Source organism: Rhinolophus sinicus, linkage group LG09 (genome assembly GCF_036562045.2).
Source record: "Rhinolophus sinicus isolate RSC01 linkage group LG09, ASM3656204v1, whole genome shotgun sequence".
Taxonomy (NCBI): domain Eukaryota; kingdom Metazoa; phylum Chordata; class Mammalia; order Chiroptera; family Rhinolophidae; genus Rhinolophus; species Rhinolophus sinicus.
In genome coordinates this window covers 107734623-107754246 of record NC_133758.1, presented here as the reverse complement: position 1 = coordinate 107754246, position 19624 = coordinate 107734623, and the positions used below count along the sequence as shown (strand labels likewise).

Below are 19624 nucleotides of genomic sequence, written 5' to 3'. Positions count from 1 at the left end.
GAGAGAGGTGGTAACTGTGTCATTCTGCACAGGACCCTCTTAAATGAAGACTTCCCTGACAGGTGCCAGTAAATGGTCATTTCCTGCATTCACAGATGAGGTCTCCTTCCTTAAAGAAGGAAGAAAGTAAGCAGGAGTGGGAAGGTGCCAGCTGAGTAGAGGATACGATTTTTATAACTACCTTAACAGAGATAGTTACCTTTGCTTTTATGGTTATTGAGTGAAATGATATTTTTAAATTAGCTAGCAGAGCTTAGGCAAAGTTTTTTTAAAAGGAGGAAAATTAAAAGGCCAAGTTGATCTTTAGTAGGTCACATCACCTTTCTGTGCTCCATTCTGCTGTTCAACACTTCCTGACTCCCAGGGCTGTTGGTCTTTAAGATCTCTTCCAACAATAATTTGATATTCCTGCATCATTCTCTCTGGGCCCTGCTGAGTAGCTAATGACTCACGTGATACGCAGTAGGAATTTAAGTGTCAACAATTGATAACGCCTTAATGTATTACTCAGTCAACAAAATATTCCCTTCCAGGTAATAGTTTTCATTTAATTTAAACAAAGTCTTCATCCAAAGGTAGGAAAATTCACCACTGGTCCATGCAACTTGAGGATTTTCAAGACCTCTGACTGTTGTATAAACATGTAATGATATGCTCTAAAGGGCAGGCAGTTGCCTTCTCTAAAAGACAGTGTAACCATGGCTTTCAGAGGGCCCCTGTCAAAGAGTGGAAATTTCATTGGTCAAGAAGCAGGGTGGAGGTGGGTGCTGCAAATCTTAGGAGGAATGTGGGCTTTTGATCTTGTTAAAACTCATCGCTCTCATCTCTTTGTTCCATGAAGCTGATTGAATCTACAAGCTAGAGTAAAAATTCACCACATATGTATTGATTCAATTAATCTATTGTTTATATCTGTTCTATCTACTATTTATTTTCACGAGACTTACTACATAAATAAGCTGAACATTTAATTGAATAAATAACTGAAGATCTTCTGAGTGAACATGCTTACAGTGGGCATATAATAACATGAATACATAAAACTCAGATTTCAATAAACAAAATATCAATACACTTGACATAAGAGCAGAGAGAAATATACATTAGTACGCTAACCATTCTTTCTCCTTTAAATGAAAAAGCATAGCCTCGGACAGTAAAACAGGGCTAGGGGCACAATAATTTAACAGCATCTTCTCTATAGAGAAGAATTTTTTAATGATGTCAACATTAGATGAGCATTTCTTTAGAGATCAAAAAAGGAGTTTGAAAATTTAGATTCATTTCCCCTTTAGTTTATCTTGCTGTGTTTAAGACCTGTAACAATTAGAGACACATGGCATCAGCACTCTGTTCAGAGTTCGGCAAACACCAGCTGCAGTGGGCTCCGTCGGAGGGGAATTGGCAGCTCTGAAATTTGTCAGGTTGCAGTCACTGAGGTTACACTGTACTAATTGCTTTGACTGAATATAGTGCGCAGACTGGCTCCAATTCAAAATGTTCCTAAATCAAAGAAGGAAAACATATATCTTCTAACAATAATACCTCTTTCTGCTAACAGGAATTTGTGTTCTGCTTAAAGTTGACTCACAGGAAGACATGAATTTTCCCCAAGGACGTATGCATCTTCTAGAAGTTTTTCTGGGCACGATTTAACAATGGTGAACATTTCCACTGTGTGTTTCTGGAAGCAAGTCCTATACAATATCCATCCTGTACCTGTCTTATTACAGTGAATGTCACGATGAATATGTACAAAAATACAGGTGGTTTTTCATTTGTTTTCTTTTTATTTCTTGTATTTCTTTTTATTTTCCTTCCTTTTTTTTTTGTATTGTTCTGTGTTGTCTGAAAGAAACTTGTAAGGAGGACTTTACAGAATCCTTTTCACTGGAGAGTGAAAGAGTTGAACTTTACCTGGCACTGGCGCAGGACGCAGGGTTCTGTAGGACTCTGCCATTTGAAGGAGCTGTTATAGGTATTTCCTTCATAGGTACAACCTAGACAGGAAACACAGAAGGAGGAAGACAGGCCAAGAATGAACGTGGGTTTCCATTATCTTTGTTGCAAAAGAAGTTATATCTTCTAAATCAGGACTAGTGACCACAGGAACCATCAAACTCCTTGGCTATTTTCCCCAAAACACAACTAAGCTTTTAAAATATCCACTTGGCTTTCATTTACATCAATTCATTGACTACTGAGAAGATTAACCACATTGACTATATTTTCAAATGAAAAACCATGTATCAATATGCTCTCTTGCCCTTGTGACTTCATTTATGCCTAGTAAAGTATAAGGAGGACCGGGGCTAAAAACACCACAGTGAAAGGGGATTTTACATAAGACTAAATGATCTCAAAATTGCTGAAGGTCAAGAGGGAAGTTTAAAACTGGCAGGAACTAAAAGCAGAAAATAAAAAAAACAGGAAATGATTCCAAAATCCTACGCCCATCTAAGTATCTTGACAAGCCACTGTCTTCACCAGATGAAACCTTCTAGATCTTTCCTTGCTGCACTGGGAGCTATGATTTTATATTTCACTTTGATTTTACTTTTGGGTTGTGAAGTAGATTAAGGAAATCTGAAACTATCAATATATGGATTATCACACGTTAATTCACTCACTAGCCAAAACAGAAGTCACAATCATTCATTTGTGAAACCAGAAGTCAAAGGCCAGAGATTCTCAAAAGAGGCAGCAAGCCAGTTAGCTTAAGACCTTCTAGAAAGAGCCAAAAGAAAAACGGCACAAAGATCACATCCTAGATCTTGATTTAGTTTGTCCAAATAACACCCTCCATCTTGTGTGTTACACTTTTGGGGAAGACGTACCTGGTTATGCCTCTTGTCCCTAATATTAGATTATTAGGAGCCTACCAGGCAAGGGGATTTAAAAATAATAGTCCGATTGCTTAGCCTAAAGAGTACAGATGCAGGAACACACTCACGGGACAATGTAGAAATAAAAGGGTCTGCCTCTCTGGACCAATGACTGACTACTTCTGGCAAGCCAATCAACCTCAATTCACATCGGGTTTTTTTTGTTGTTGTTTTTTTTCCTCTGTCCAAGACACACAGAGGAGACTCATCTGCTTCCCTGAATTATTTTACATACTGCTGTGGTAATAACCAAAAAAAAAAAAAAAAAAAGGAAAATGAAAACCTCTTAATACATACAAACAAAATAATAGAATAACAAAGGACTTAAGAAAATTTCAATAGACATTTTCATGAACTTGGAACCGTGATCTGAATTCCCAGAGAATTATGAATGATTGAAAAGAGTTCAGTAATACTCTCCTCTCTAGTTCCTACAAATCAAATTACTAAAGTACACAGTTGATTGGAAACATATTAGGGAAATGCTTTCACTATATATTTTTTAATTTCCTTTGCATGAAGTGTTACAGCGATAAAATGTTCAACCACAGGAACCCCTAGCACACTACAGATACTTACGCCAAACCAAGAATGAATACAGTAAATTTTCAACAATGAAAACCAATATAAAACAATTTGGGCTAACATAAATCTTACCGAACAAACGCACTTACAATAGATGTGCCATGTGCATGTCTGATCCACTAACACAGACTCACTCGGATAATAAATGACTTGTTCCGAGAGATGGAGGCGGGGAAATCAGAGGGCCAAATCCAATTCATGTTAAGTCCAAGTAAATATGAAACGCCTGCCAAGTCTGCCAGTGGAGTTTCCAAATATGTTATATATTTTCATCCTCTGGATTAAAAAAAAAAAAAAAAAAACCTAAAAGAAAGGGTGATTTTACGCTGCTGAAACAGGGCAGGCAAAGCTCTTGCCTTTCACTGTGGAGGAAGAAGTGCACTGCAAACCCGTATAGTAGCCGAAGAAGGAACTGCCGGCCAAGAGACTGCTCCTAACAATGCCAGACCATGTGCACGGGCCTCCCAGGGGTACGACAGCCCTCTCTGAATCATTCCGCTCAATATGGGATAAAAGGTACTCCAGCAAGTGCTCCTCAGGGCAGGGAACCCAGCAACGTTTTCTGCGTCAAATAACTGAGTTGGAAGTCTGGCTCCTCCACCCTATTGCAATATGTAAAGACCAAGGTCAAATGGTAAAGTGCCTCATTGCTTAACTGCCCTTGTTTACATGTCCGTCTATCACTCCTAAATCCATATAACAGATTTTCCCAAATGTTGGATGAGTTTGAATGACAGAACAGACTCAGAAACATCTATAATAATCTCTTCAGTGAGTGTAATCCACACCATTCCCTTCTTCGCCTACCCTCACCAGCATCGGCTAGTAATGGAGATTCCGGTGTACCAAGCGTAATACTAGTAGGTTTCATATGTAAAGGGATTCTAGCGAACAAAATAATCAAGGAAAGGACATGTGCACTGCTCTTTGGGTTCATGTTCTAAGATAAACATATCATCTCAATGCAAGACACTACCATGAGTTATGTGAAGACACATAGACATACAATCAAAAAGAACCTCATATTTAGTCCATAATCACTTCTTATTTTCTGCAAGGCAAATTTCTTCGTAATAAATTCTATTGGCCACCAACTTTATGCTGCTCATATGGCAGACAGGCAATATCTTGCCCTTCTTTTCATTTAAACCTCAGAGGAGGAAAATACTACATATCTCTTACCGGCCAGGGTAGGGAGAGAGGTAAAGAAATTTTTCCATTATACATCGAGACAGTGCTTCTCAAACTACATTTGGTGAAAGATCAGTTTGTTTTACTTTTTTCTTCCAATCTGACATGGACTGATACTTTCATAGAATATAATAATAGTGAATTACTAGAAAAATTAAATTTCAAAGACTAGGACAAAATATAAGCCCAACGTTCTTTATTATATGTAACAGGCACAGAATTACTCAGTTGAATTATAAGAAACATTTGTCATTGTTCACTCTCCATTTCTGTCCTTATTTCACTGTAGACCAGCATCGTAGTCTGTGGCTCACTGGTGACCGGCAAAGCACATTTTAGGTCACCCCTTAGAGGATGCGTCGTGAAATCAGGACCAACCCAAAGAAATAATCAAAATATTTCAATCTTAGACGTTTAGAACTTGAAGCAAACATACAGATAATATAGATCATCTCCTTCATTGTACAGAGGAGAAAACGTGCACAGAAAGATTAAAGTGGCTTGCTCAAAGTCAGAAAGCATCAGGTGTGAACTAACACTAGAATCCAGGCCCTGCACGAAATCCACATTTTCACATCCAGATCTAAACTGGCAGTATCATTTGGGCTCTTTATAATTCTAATATCCTTTGCATTGAGGACATAAAGGCCCAGGAGAAAAGTCAATACTGTCCCTGTAAAAGTAAATGAGAGCAGATCCAGGAACTAAGAGAAAGAGTGGGTAAGTGGGGTAAGCCAAGGAATGGTTACGCAACCAGTAAAGTAGTTTTTTCTTTTTCTTTAAATATTTTGAAATGAACTTTCAACAAGGGGATTTATACACATTCATTAGTTTTCTTCAGGCGATAAAAAGCTTTTCAGATTCCATAAGGCTTCAGTAAAACCATCCATACTATAGTAGGAGGAAGTGGTTATTTTCTGATAATCACTACCCTCTATTTAAACCAATAGTTCTCAATAGGCAATTTTGCCACCCCCCATCCCCCACCCTGGGGACTTCAAGGGATGTTAGGGGATAGTTTCAGTTGTCACAACTGGAGGATAAAGGTGCTACAAACATCTAGTGGGTAGAGGCCAGAGATACTGCTAGACACTCTACAAGGCCCAGCAAGGAATCAACCAATTCAAAATGGCAATTGTGCCAAGCTTGACAAACCCTAATTTAAACCATTACACATAGCCCAAAATAGTCCTTCTTTACAAAACTAAAATAATACAAAAACAAGCCTAAACTAGCTACACTTTTCTTTTCTATGTATTTTGGCTTTTTATGTTATTTTCAAGGAAGAATTTCAGAGCCTTTTAAAACACACACACACACTCTTATAGAGAAACTTGGCCTAGTCAACTAGTCAACTCAGAAAACACATGGCCATGGAAATAGGAAAAACACAAATAAATTGAATCCACAATTAAGCAATAGAACTCATTTTTCCTATTATTTGTGACCTTTTTTCAGCGGCCACATTGCCCCAAGGGAAAGAGAATACCACACATTTCCATCATTCTGTTGTTAAAATAGCTGTTAAATATCATCAGGACTATAAAAAATGGCATTGACCTTTTAATGAGCCTTAGCTCCACCTAGTTTTGCCCTTTAATCTTAATCCGTTCATTTCTCAAATTAACATCAGCTGAGAGCAGAGAACTAGATCTCACCACTACCAATAACTCAACCCCTGGCACCCAAGGGCCTCACAACATGGCCCCAACCTACCCTTCCAGCACTTTCCCTTTCTTCCAAGAACTCCATCTAGGTCCCTGGGATTATATACCTTTCCCTGACCATAATGAACTTGAATGCTTCTTAAAACAAGTTCAAGTTCTCAATCAAAGCTATCTAGCTTCCACCTCCACCATTCCACTGAAATGTCACTCTCTAGGGCTGCAGCAGCCTACTAAGTGCCCAATCCAAGGACACTCAGTCTTTCCTTTATGGGACATCTCTGTGGCAGGCTGACCACACATTTCTTCTTCCACCCCACCCCCACACGCCTTCTAGATGCTCTCTTATAATTATCTTCTCACTCCCTCCACACCTACCTCAACCAAGCTGCTGGTTATTTCTCACCTGGACTGTGAGGACAGGCTCACTGACTGTTTCTCCTGGGGAGGATAGGGGCCTTTTTCACACATCCGCCTGCACAGCTACCAGTGTGTGCTCTTTGAAATCTACGTCTCGTTATCTCGTTTGCACACTTAGCTCTATCAATAACTAATGGTTCTCAGCCTGGCTGAGGTGTAGGCTGGCACCTATCCCCAACCTTCCTTCCGCAGACCAACTGGATTAGAGGCTCTTGAAGTACGAAGTGAAAGAGGAATCTAAGGTGCAGCCAGGATTGAAAACCACTGCCCTCTACTACAAAATTCACACTTAGCGTACAGCTCTCAGGGCTGGCCTTCACTCACTTCTTCATTCTCTTACCTGCTGCTCCAAACTCCCCAAATACGCAGACATGTAGAATTCCCTGCCAATCTGGCCCGAAGATCTGATCCTATGGTTTTGCAAATGCTGCTCCCTTCCTGAAAAACCCAGGTCTTATGCATTCCCTCCATCTCCATCGACCCCACAAGGACACATGCGTCACTCGGGCTCTCCTTTGCCTAGCAAACTCTTCCTTCAGGATTCAACTCAAGGTCCCAGCCTCTGGGACGCCTTCCCCACTCAGGGTGTACCATGCACAACTGGCCTTTCAAATGTCCATTTCCAGGTCCCTTACATTACTTTGTGTGTAGGTACTTAATAAATGGTTAATTTCACTGATAATAAATAGTAAGTCCCAACATACACCTATTCCTGGAAACCACAGAGAAAGACTGTAAAAAGGTTGACATTCCCTGGACCTCCTCTCTTTTCTTCTTGGCAGATGGATCAGTTCAGTTCACTATCCCACTTCCAGAAACATCAACGCTTTCCTGGACCAACTCAGACGTCAAAGTCTGTCTCTTCTAACACTGACCACTTTCCTCCACGGACCAGGCAGGCTACGGTTGAATACATGAAGGAAAGTCTTTGACCATCCTACCATCTACCAAACCTCAGAAATGAGAAGCATATCAACACTTTCTCAGTCTCTCTTCCTTAAAATTATCTAAGGAGGGGGCCTATTCTTTCCAAAGTCCACTTCAGTCTCCCAAAATTATTTTATTCTTGTCTTTGGGGGGCAAGGTTAGCATGCAAACTGTCATCTTTACTTAAATTAAACCAAACTTGGGGCCTTTGAAGTCAGCTCATGCCTCATGGAACAGGGAAACAGAGCAGACAGGTCTGCCATTCTTTGCTGCTTCCGGGCCACCTGATAAGCCACCCTGTTCCCTGGATTTGGCCAATAAGCCCCAAATGACCCCAGCCCAGTACAATTTTTTTTAATGACCCACTTTCAGACACTGTTCTCAGAAACATATGGAAGTATAATCAAAGGGATAAACATAAAATCTGACTAGCTATTCTAGGGTTTAAATTGTGTCCTTAGGAGTTCATTTAAAACAAGCTTTTATTACTCTTCAAGGCTCTACCTACCATGAATCCTGCAGGCAATTTTGCTTATTTTTGGCTAATGGGAATTTTATAGCCAAACCATTTCCTCAATCCCCAGAGAAAGACTCAGACCCATGAACTGAGTTCTTTAAGAGTGGCTTGTGCCCCCTCACCACAACATTTTTTTTTTCCATAGCTTTCTTATTTTGTTTCCCAATTAGTAATTACATATATGATTGAAATGAAATAATCAACAATATAAAAATCAATGTTAGAAAGCTATTTTACTTAATTTTTATGGCTTTATGAATAAATCCCCAAATACACAGAAATATCAGATGAGCACAGATGACTTGCAAATTTAACTCCCTTCGCCAATATAAAGGCACACAAAATCTCCACATGACTTACTTGGATTTCAAACTATGTGTTTATTGAAGACTGTAAAGTGATGAAATTGTGGCTTACAGAACCAGTCTCATAACTTCATAGGATTAGCATACACACAATATCTGGCATTGGTATTAAGGTAATAAAACAGATTCTATGAGCCATAAATTATTTAGGATTTGATTCAATAAAATATGCTTTCAAACTTTTAATATAATTAATACAATAAGAGAAATATGCAATGCATTAAGTGAGAAAAATACTTGCAACAACTTTCTTATATGGGCCACATCGCCCATCCCTGCATTTGATCTGTTCTGACCATAAACACTTCTCAATGTGGGAGTGTTCGTACCTCTGGGCTGAATCAGCATTGCAGCAGCCATTCTACTCTCAGCACCCCATTGCCAAATAGCCAACACCCATGGCTTCTGAGCAAGCAACAGAGTTGAGCGTGTACTGAGCAAAAACGGAAAACGAAGAAAAAATGGGAGAGACTGTCCTGTGAAGTCATAAGACTGGTTTTCTGTTGCAGGCAGACTCCCCTATGACTAACTTCCCATTAGCTGAAATGAAATCTCTGGGGCAGAGAGGATGCTACCTCTCCACGGTACTTCACCAGCATGTTTCAGTCACTCCTGAAAACCCACATGATAAAGTAAAATGCAGGTTCTGCGGCCAAAGAGGCAAGACCTGGTTTTGTGAATTTATGTTTAAACTGTTTTAAATGCCTATACCTCTGGCTAGGCCTTAGGCCTTCTGAGAGTATAAAGCAACAAATAATAAGAGATCAATAGATCAAGTTCGAACATCTAAGGTTGCGTGCACGCATTTTTCAAAACAGAAACGTGTTTCACAGTTTGGGGGACACGGGGGCAACCTAAGAAAATAAAATTTATTTGAAGACAGCAAACCAACCAACAACCTCATAGAACAAACTGTGGTGGCTACAGACAAAAAATCATGACTGGAACCCTCAGTTTCCCCAAAGTGATTTCGAAGACACGAGCGCAAATCTCTCTGTCAAGCACAGAGAAGAAATGAGCTATGTACCACACACATATGAAATGCTATTTTGTGTGATTAATACATCGCCTGGCACAATTTTTATATTTTGGGAAGCATATTACATGATGAAATCCTTATAGGTTAATTACGTAGGATGTTTAGGGCTCGTTGCAAAAAAGTAAGTCAGAAATATCTTACCACCTCCCATTTTCTTTTACTTTTTATTTTGAAATTATTATAGATTCACAGTAAGGTACAACAAATATACAGGGAGATTCCATACACCCTTCACCCAGCCTCCCCCAGTGTTAACTTCCTGCATTACTATAGTACAATGTCAAAAATCAAGAAGTTGCCATTGGTGCAGTCCACTGAGCTTACTCAGATTTTACTGGTTTTACATGCACACACGTGTGTGTGTGTGTGTGTGTGTGTGTGTGTGCAGTTCGATGCAGATTTTTTTCACATGTGTAGATTTGTGCAATCAATCAACATACAGAACTATATTATCACCACAAGGCCCTCTCAGACTGTTCACTTATAACTATACTCACTCTGCTTGCAGCCTCCATCCCTAAGCCCTGACCACCACTAATCAGCTCTCCATCTCTATAATTCTGTTATCCAAAAGTGTCATATAAATGGAATCAATCTTTTGAGATTGACTCTTTCCTCTCAGAATAATTCTTTTGAGACACATCCAAGTGGCTACATGAATCGACAGCTTGTCCCTTTTGGTTGCTAAGTAATATTCCACAGTATGGATATGCCACAGTGTATTTAACAAGTCACCCATTGAAGGACGCCTGCACTGATTCCACGTTTTTTGCCTATTATGGTTAAAGCTGCTATGAACATTTGTGTACAGGATTTGGAGTGAACACAGGTTTTCATTTTGCTGAGAAAAATGCCCAAGAGAGCAAATGCTGGGTTATATGGTAAGTGTATAATTAGCTCTATAAGAAACTGCCATACTGGTTTTCAGAAGGGCTAAACCATTGGATGCTTTCACCAGCAATAAATGAGAGATTTTCCGCATCTTCAACAGCATTTGGTATTATCACACTAATAATAAACGGTGTTATCCATTTTGAGTAGTGATATCTCATTGTGGTTTTGATTTGCATTTTGCTAACAGCTAAGAAGGTTAAATATCTTTTCATGTGCTTTATTGCCATCTGCATTTACTAGTTGGTGAATATCTCTTTATAGCTTTATCCCATTTTCTAATTAGATTTTTTGTTTTCTTCACAAGTTCTTCCATAAAGCAATTTATTTTTTTTGATGCAGTCTAATTTATCAGTTTTTCCTTTCTATGGACAATGCTTTTGGTGTCAAATCTAAAAATTATTTGCCCAACCCTGGGTCTCAGAGTTTTACTCCTACATTCTTTTTATACACGTTTTACAGTTTTATGTTTTACGTTTAACTCTATTATCAATTTTCAGTTAATTTTTGTTTTATATATGAGGTTTAGATGACATTTATTTTTTGCCTATGAATATCTAATTCTTCCAGCACCGTATGCTAAAAAGGTTAGTCTTCTTCCACTGAGTTGCCTTGGCACCTGTCTCAAATATCAGGTGGCATATTTGTATGAGTCTATTTCTGGGTTCTCCATTCTATTTCATTGATCTCTGTGTTATGGCTCTGCCAGTACCACACTGTCTTTACTCCTGTAACTATAAGTCTTGACATTGGGTAGACTGACTCTTCCCACTTTGATTCCGGTTTTACAGAATTGTTTTCTAGGTCCTTTGCCTGTTAATACAAATATTAGAATGAGCTGGTCTATATCTACAAAATATCCCTGCTGAGCATACACCCCTTTTCTATACCATTTTAAATATTATGTCTATGGGAAAATGACGCACACAGCATCCAGGACGCTTTCCCACTGCAGGATGAAGCCTGCCTGCATTTGCCAAGTCCACTTGTAGGAAGCATTTTGTCTAAGAGCCGTGCAAGGACTAAGGGCATCCCCTAGGGCGTCTGTAAAAATGTAGATTCCTGAAGTCTATCTTTTTCCTCTAATCTGCTACCTCCTTTAGGTGGTTTTAGAACTGTGGCCAGCAGAAAGGATGTCTGATTAAACAGCCCAACATATCTGCAGAGTCTTCTGGGAGGCTGTGTGTGGCCCCCTCTGATCTCATGCCATGAGATCAGAGGGAGGTCTTTGTTGCATTTGAAATATGGGTAGATAAGGGCATTAAGGAGAAAACTTCACCGTCTCTGAAAACAGGACAAAATTGAAAAAGACCTTAACCTATGGGCAGAAGCTATAGAAGAGACTGCCAACTATCTGACAAGGAGAGCAGTCACTAATGGGTGTGATCATAGTTGGAAAGAAATGAGGCACAATCTCACCAACAGATGAGTCCCTGCTCATCCAACGTGGAGTTGAAGGAGACAGAGGTGCTTCACGGGAGCTCGGCCCTATTAACCTCCCGAACATCCTCAATCAGAGGAGCCACGGGTTTCTGGAATTTAGTTGGTTGACACAGGCTTATCTTTCAAAATTGTCTATCTTTAGCTGGTGATATTTGTTAAAAAGAAGAAAAATACCGAACACCTGGCACATGACCAGAGGTGTGCTGCTGACGTTTCACAACCAGCTCCACAAGAGGGAAAAGCCCTGATGTTGTAGTGTTTTCCAATTGCCAAGGTGTAAATACTCCCGCTGTGGTCAATTTCTAGCTACCATCGTATCACTAAACACAGAGTTGGGAAGTTCTCCAGCACACCACTGTATACAGAACTACATATTTTTACATTAGATGCTATTGGCTCTGTGAAATCTTTTCCCTTCCTAACAACAGCCCATGAACATTTGGCTAGAGTTTAGGGTATTTTATTGGCATCAGGGGTCATGTTGTTTATTTTATATACCTAAATAAGATATGTAAGAAGACCAGTGGTCACATCTTTTCAGTTACGACATCTGGTCCTCTTCCTCCTAAACCTAGTGTACACAAACTCATAATTTAACCAGGAGAAAATTCATTCCAGGAGGCTCCCAAGCCTGTTGAGCGTCAGAACCACCTGGGGGTTAATTAACACTATAGATGCCCAGTGGAAACAACCCAAAGGTCCACTGAGGGATGAATGGGTAAACAAAACATGGTATAGGCATACAGTGAAAAATTAGTCGGCCTTAAAAAGGAATGAACAACGATGCATGCTACAACATGAATGAACCTTGACGGCATTATGCTAAGTGAAATAAGCCAGACACAAAAAAGCAAATATTGTGATTCCTCTTACACTTGGCGAAGGTCAAGGCACTACAAGTGGCAGAGTAGGGAATTGATTCCACATCTAATGCCAAGTGCAGTCTCCTTTCACTTCATTCTTCAATGACTGGAGGCTGTTAGGACTACCCTCCAATACACAGGCCCCCAGGCACAGAAGTGCCCTGTCTAGATGCCTGAAAATATCACTCTGGCTTTTGTATTTAGCACCTCCATGTGGCCTTGCTTCTAGAGGTCTGAAGTGGTTCCGTTTGCATTCACAGCCTCATCGAGGTGGCCGTACCACACAGTCCCCTGAACCCCAAATATCAAAATTTCAAAGTACATTTTCAAATCCGATCCCTCTGCCTGTCCCAGGTATGGCTCAGAGAATGCCCAGACATTCTCCAGGAGTCAGAAGCCTGCCTCATGTGTTAAATATCAGCTGGTCGATGCCCAAGCATGTCTGCAGATAAACATCTTGAGCCCTTTCACCACCAAGCTACTGGAAACATAATTAACTGGCTCTGGGGTAAATAAACTTATCTTAGTGAAGGAGGCACTCAAGTTCATGGGCATACCAATGTACTTTGTTCACTTCATTATCACATCAGTCCTGTTAAATGTAAGCCTCGCTAGCAGACAGAATCTTAAGGCAAGTGTACATTAGCTCTCATGATGAGATTCCTCTCAAAAAGAGAACCCAGAACATTGGATCTTAAAAAAAAAAAGCGCCAACTTCTGAAGAGACTGAGATTATTCTCTGATCAAAGCCCAATAAGAAGAGTTATAATTGCAGCACGATGATCATTTTCAAAATAACAAATAGGTGCATGTACATTCATGCATCTTCAGAAATAGACACAAGTCACACACATAGACACACTTGCAATTTCTCAGTTGCCAAACTTAACCAGCAAATAAGGGAGAATCTGGACAGATGTCGGGGGCTACTGTGTCAAGTCACTTCTTTCCTGTAGTTTCTGATGATGCACCCCAACTTTGCACTTGGATACCTAGCTTTATTTTTCTCAGTTTGATAGACTCCATGAAACAATGCCAATAGAAGCCTCAGAGGAGATAAGAATGTTTGGATTCCAAGACATTTTGAGATGATAAGCACCACTCTGATTTCATTCCCATGGTAAAATATAAGACGGGGGATGGGGGGGAATCATCTTAAAAATCATCTTCAAGTGCAGAGCGGTTTATCCTGCATGGCGGGAAGTTACAGGCCGTCACAGAGCAGTTTTAAGAGCAGCTGCAGAAAACTCAGAGCCAAATTAAAGGTGTTTTATATGATGTTATAAAAGGAAGAAGATAATCATATCAAAATGATGGTAACTAGAAAATCTGAAGTCATAATTGCATAATATTATTTGGTACCTTTGCATAATATACTGAAGGATCTACTAAAAGTTGCATTTACGCTATTGCTGTGTCTATTAGTACTGAAATATACTACATCCACTGCCATGTGAAAATATACTTGGGTTGTAGTGATTTTAAGCGTTTTTTTTTTCTTTTTTTTTACCTGTATGGAATTTCAGGGAAGAAATAGTAAAGTGTCAAGAGCTGGGGTCTGCTTTATAGACATTCAGTCATTTTTCATTCCTATTTATCCACTCTTATTCTCTCCCCACAATTCTTGCTCAACACTTTTTAAGTCCTGCAGAATTCCCAAAAGGACTTAAGATGTGTTAAGATGTACATGTCTCAATAGTAATGCACTAAATATACAGCTTATAGCAGGAGACGTACACTGAAGTAGGAAGACTAGAATGTGGTCCCAATTTTCCTCTTTTTCCTCCCTATCTTTTCCCCCTTTTTCCACTAGTACATATTTCCAGTAGTATATTTGACTACTGTGTGCCAAGCACAATGACCACGGCTCAGAATACTATAGTCCCTGCTCTCACAGAACCTCTAGTTTGTGGGAGTTACAGAATATCAAAATGTTAACTCACAATTGTGCCAAGTGCTAAGGAGAGAGCCTTAATTCCATGGCAAGTAGCCATGGAGGCCCAGGAAGTTATGACTAAAGTGAGAAGTGAAGAAAGGGTAAAAGTTAACTAAATGACATAGGGTGGAAAAGCAGTCCAGAAAGAGGGAAGAGTATATGTGAAGCCCCATTGCAGGAAGCAAGCACAGAATGCTGGGAGACACAAAATAAAGCCTCCTACCTGGAGGAATCCAGAATTAGAGAAGGCTAGAGAGATAAGCATGAGTCACCCCTTGCAGGGCTCGGTAGCCACCTAACCAGGAGAGAAGGAATGGCAAGAGTGTGCACTGTGTGCAGTGATCCATAAGTTACCTTCTAGCTCTCAGCGCCATTCTCCATAGATGCTTCTACCTGCCATACATCCCAGAGTTGCTCTGAGTATGGTTGGTACAATTCTAATATGGTCCCCAAGATTTCCACTCCCTGATATACCCACCTTGTGGGATCCCCTGCCCTTGAGCATGAGCAAGACTTGTGAATGTGATAAATGTCACTCCCACAATTAGGTTATGCCACATGGCAAAGATGAAGAGATCTTTCCGGTGTAATTAAGATTCGCCATCAATTTGACTTTGAGTTATTAAAGAGGAAAATCATCTTGAATGGGCCTGACCTAATAGGTGAGCCCTAAAAACAGGTTTGTAGGTCAGACATTCTCCTGCTGGACTTATAGAAGCAAACCATTCTACAGGTACAAGGAACTAAATTCCACTAACAACAATGTAAGCTTAGAAGATGACCTTGAGCCTCAGATCAGACCCAGCCCTGACTGACCTTGTCTGCAGCCTTGTGAGACCTAGCTAAGCCGTGCCTAGAATCCTAATCCATAGACACTGTATGATAATAAATGAGTGTTATTTTAGGCCACTAAGTATGTCATAACTTACTATGCATCGATAGATAATTAATAGACTGGGCAGCAGTAGCTGAAGGCAGCTCTGTTAGGCCGGTGGCCACTGGAGAGGGCACCCATGTGCTGATACGGCTGCCAGGCCCATGCCCAATTGCAGCACTGTGCATACGATACAACAAGGCGTCCAGGGCAACTGGCCTCCTCTGTCACAATGAGGAAGAGGATCAACTTGCCCACTTTAGAAAAGTGAAAAGTGATGGACCCCGAGTCAGCAGCAAGCCTTGGACATCTAATCTTCTAACTTAAAGGCAACCACAGGGACAGCCGGGTGGCTCAGTTGGTTAGAGCATGAGCTCTGAACAATAGGGTTGCCAGTTCGATTCCCACATGGGCCAGTGAGCTCTGCCCTCCACAACTAGATTGAAGGACAATGACTTGGAGCTGATGGGTCCTGGAAAAACACACTGTCCCCCAATAAAATTTAAAAAATAAAATAAAATAAAGGCAACCACAAACTCTCCACTTAAACTACCTTCCAAAGTCCTACAGAATCTCAAAAACAGAAGCCCTGAATAAATGGATTGGGACAAATTTGACAGGGAAAGCTGATCTCTGTTTTAAGTTTCCTTACTAGTTTTAACAACAAAACCAGATTTTTGTAAAGTATGATTTAATATTCATAAAACATTTCACACAAATAGGGTCATTTTTATTTAAATGCCAAAATGCCCTGGTTCACATTATGGGAAACCCATCTATGAAATACAATGTTTTATACATCTTTCTTCGGTTAGAGAGAAAGGAGGGCAAAAAAGAAACCCCTCTAAGAGTTTTGTTTTGTTTTCTTTCTTGTCGTTAAAAACATATTAACAACCCCCACTCAAATTTCTGAGGCTGGGTAGATAAAATTTGTCATAATGTTAACTGTTATCATAGTTATCAGTTATATACATATATGCAGGAATTCCATAATTTAACAATATTCATCAAGAAACACATTACAAATTCATCATGGTAAATATACAGTGGCACTGGAAATGAGTAGCTCAGAGGTAGGAATGTTTTTCAGGGCAATGTACTTTCCCAAGATGTTTTCAGTGATCGGTCAGTCTCAACATTAAAACAGCTAGAGGTATAACAAGTAGAGACTTCTATGTGGTTGGAAATGGAGCACCACACACACCTTAGGCAAAGGCTGGCCAGCTCTGGAAGGCTCTCCAAGAATCTAGTAAATGTTTGTCTCCAGGAAAGGGTGCAAGATAGCTAGGCTCAAGAGTAGACGGAAGCCTTACTTTTACTGCAGATGCTTCTCTATGCTTTTAAATGTCTGGACGCATTAAAAATATTTTATGAAACCAGGCACACACATACTCATACAAGAGTAAAGCTCATCTAAATTATCTCACTGGGGTACTGCTGCATTATAAACCGTCATAGATACTGAAGAAGGAACAAAAGTTAAGTTAGGGGGTTCCCCCCAAAATGTCAACTAGGAAGAAAAGCCACCAACCACCTCCTAAGCCACACGTTGTCTTTAGTCACCCCCGCAAAGCTTCATGGCCCACGTATTTCCTTTGAAATTGCTGGTCCAGACAAGCTATAGAAGAGACTCATGCAAGCAAAACTGATTCCAGCACCTCTCTCACTCCTTTATCTCCAGAGCCCTCCTACGTCTGCAGGTCTCTCTCCCTTCTTCTTACCTCACAGGTAGTGTGATACCAGAAGGAAGAATGAGCCTTTGGGACGTGAGTCCTGCAACTTCACACCACTCTGTGATCTTGGAAAAGATCACTTCACCTCCCGAAGCATCTATGTTTCCCCATCTGTTAAATCAGAATAATAACTACCACCACCCAGGACTGAACGCCACAATTTCTATGAATACCTGAAGATTGGGGTTTGTCTATTTCCAAATATTCTCTCAATCTAGTTCACAGTATAGTCAAGGTGACTGAGAGAACATTCACCTTAAGGCAGGTCATTCCTTATTGGGGATGTGAAACCTGGGGCAACCTGCATTCAGAACGATCATATACAATAACTACCAAAAAATTTGATTGTGACTGAAAGAAAGGAAAACAGAAGTGGAGGAAAGAGCCACCTTTTGTGTGGGCAACAGACACTGTATGGTTACAACTGCCAAGAAAACGTTTGGCTAAAAACAAACGGATTGACACATGCAAGGCTAACTCAGTCTTTCCATCGTAAAATGTTTAAAAGATAAGACAATTTACTCTGTCAACAAAGTGAGTGTGATTATCGTTCTAAGGTTTTTTTGTTGTTTGTTTTTTAATGCTCATTCATGTATATGGTAAATGGCTGACTCCCTTATAAACAGCCGTATAGCAATATTCAGAAAAGCCTAGTAATCTTCCAGGTCATTCTCAAGGCAACGCTGAGAAGAGGCCGCTTAGTCATGACCTTGAACTCTATGAAAGGCAGACTATAATAAATAATGCTCAATCTTTTACCATTATTCATAGTTCCCTTTTACTTTGGTCAGTACTTGGTCTATATAAATGAGCCTAATCCCTTTATAATTTTCCACGCATGTTTTGCTCTCTAATTCTTATTTATCAGAAAGTAGGATGGCTGTCCTGATTTGGGCAACCAGTGTAGAAATATTTATATTTGGCTTCCTTCCTTTCATTTTCTGAGATATCATCGGATATTTTTAAAATCAAATATATAAGTTAAACTATATAAAATGCTACCCAAGGAATCACAACCCATTGAAAAACAAGACATAGCACAGAGAAATCAAAGATAAGAGAAGACTGTGGAAAACAAACCCTACTTGACAAACGAAAGACTGTTGTCTTATATCTTTCATCAAGGTATTGTGGACAATTAATATTTTATGTTCTATGTGAAGAAAGAGGATGGAATTTGACCTATAAATGTTTGAAACACACCTTATTTGTTCATGATCCACTAATAACAAACATATATTCAGATAACAAATACATTATTGTTCATGAAAGAACCCCAAATTAAAGGGTGAGTCTCAGTCCAAGTAAATATAGAAAAGCTGCCAAAACCGTCTATTTGACTCTCAATGATCTCATTTGTTTTCATCAAACGATATTGATTCTTTAAATTATATTAATCTTTTGCACAGTTGTTAGGTAGCTGGATAAAAATTTATAACCAGTATTAGCATAAAATAATCTGAAAAGTACACTGAAACGCTTGCTTGAAAAGAATTAGTTATAATTTACTCACTTTTTTAAAAAGACTATTCTGACTTCATAAAAGTTAAGAACAATTAGTAAGCAGTGCCATCCCCTAAATACCTGGCATGTGGATTAGCAAAAACTTGTTGAATGGATGAATGAATAAATCATATGAGCAATCTGATTGAAGGAAACAGAAACACAAATGCACACACACACACCCTTAAGAATACTTTTAGAAATAGGAGTTTTCATATTTCTGTCCTTGAGCAGATTTATTCTACTGCTTCTTTTTCAATACCAACATCTCTATCAAAGGAAAGTAAGTAGAAGGCATGACAGGATTCCGTTACCTTTTTGTCTGACTGCTCTCCCCACTCTCAAACAATCAACAACTTACAAATAAAAACTTATTCCAGGTTGGTTTTAATTCAATAGATCTGAAGGGAAGCCCCAGAACTGGTATTTTAACAAGTTCCCTAGGTAATTATGAATGGCAGGTGGTGCCTAAGAACTATTTTGTGCCTTTGTGTACCAACATTTTTACCTGGGAGCTTTCCCCGGAACAGCACTTTTGGATGTGATTAACTCCTTCATGTTCATGAAAATGAGTTGCCTCTACTGGGAAGCCTTCTGCAGCACACTCCCCAACCCCTTCCCAGGAGCTGGCCTCCTCCCCTTTCCCTCTGCCCTCTGGCTTACCTTCCCTGGAGAACCTCCCCCACTGGATGGTATTTCTTCGTTCCCCACCAGAGGAGCAATCTCCTTGAGGGCACAGACACCCTTTCGGTTAATTTTTCGGTCACTAACACATTGCCAAATGAATG

The 19624-nt window shown here is 39.8% G+C and overlaps 1 protein-coding gene across 4 annotated transcripts in view; it reads right to left on the bottom strand.

The window, feature by feature from the left end:
* BMPER (BMP binding endothelial regulator) overlaps window positions 1-19624 on the bottom strand; it is a 222182-nt gene that overhangs the window by 166838 nt on the left and 35720 nt on the right. For 3 of the 4 annotated variants that reach the window (XM_019757329.2, XM_019757327.2, XM_074340986.1), the window contains exon 4: window positions 1918-2000. The exons of the other annotated variant lie outside the window; for it this stretch is intronic. In XM_019757329.2, coding sequence (XP_019612888.1) covers window positions 1918-2000 — 83 coding nt within the window. The remainder of the gene's footprint in view (window positions 1-1917; window positions 2001-19624) is intronic. 4 annotated transcript variants of the gene reach the window in all.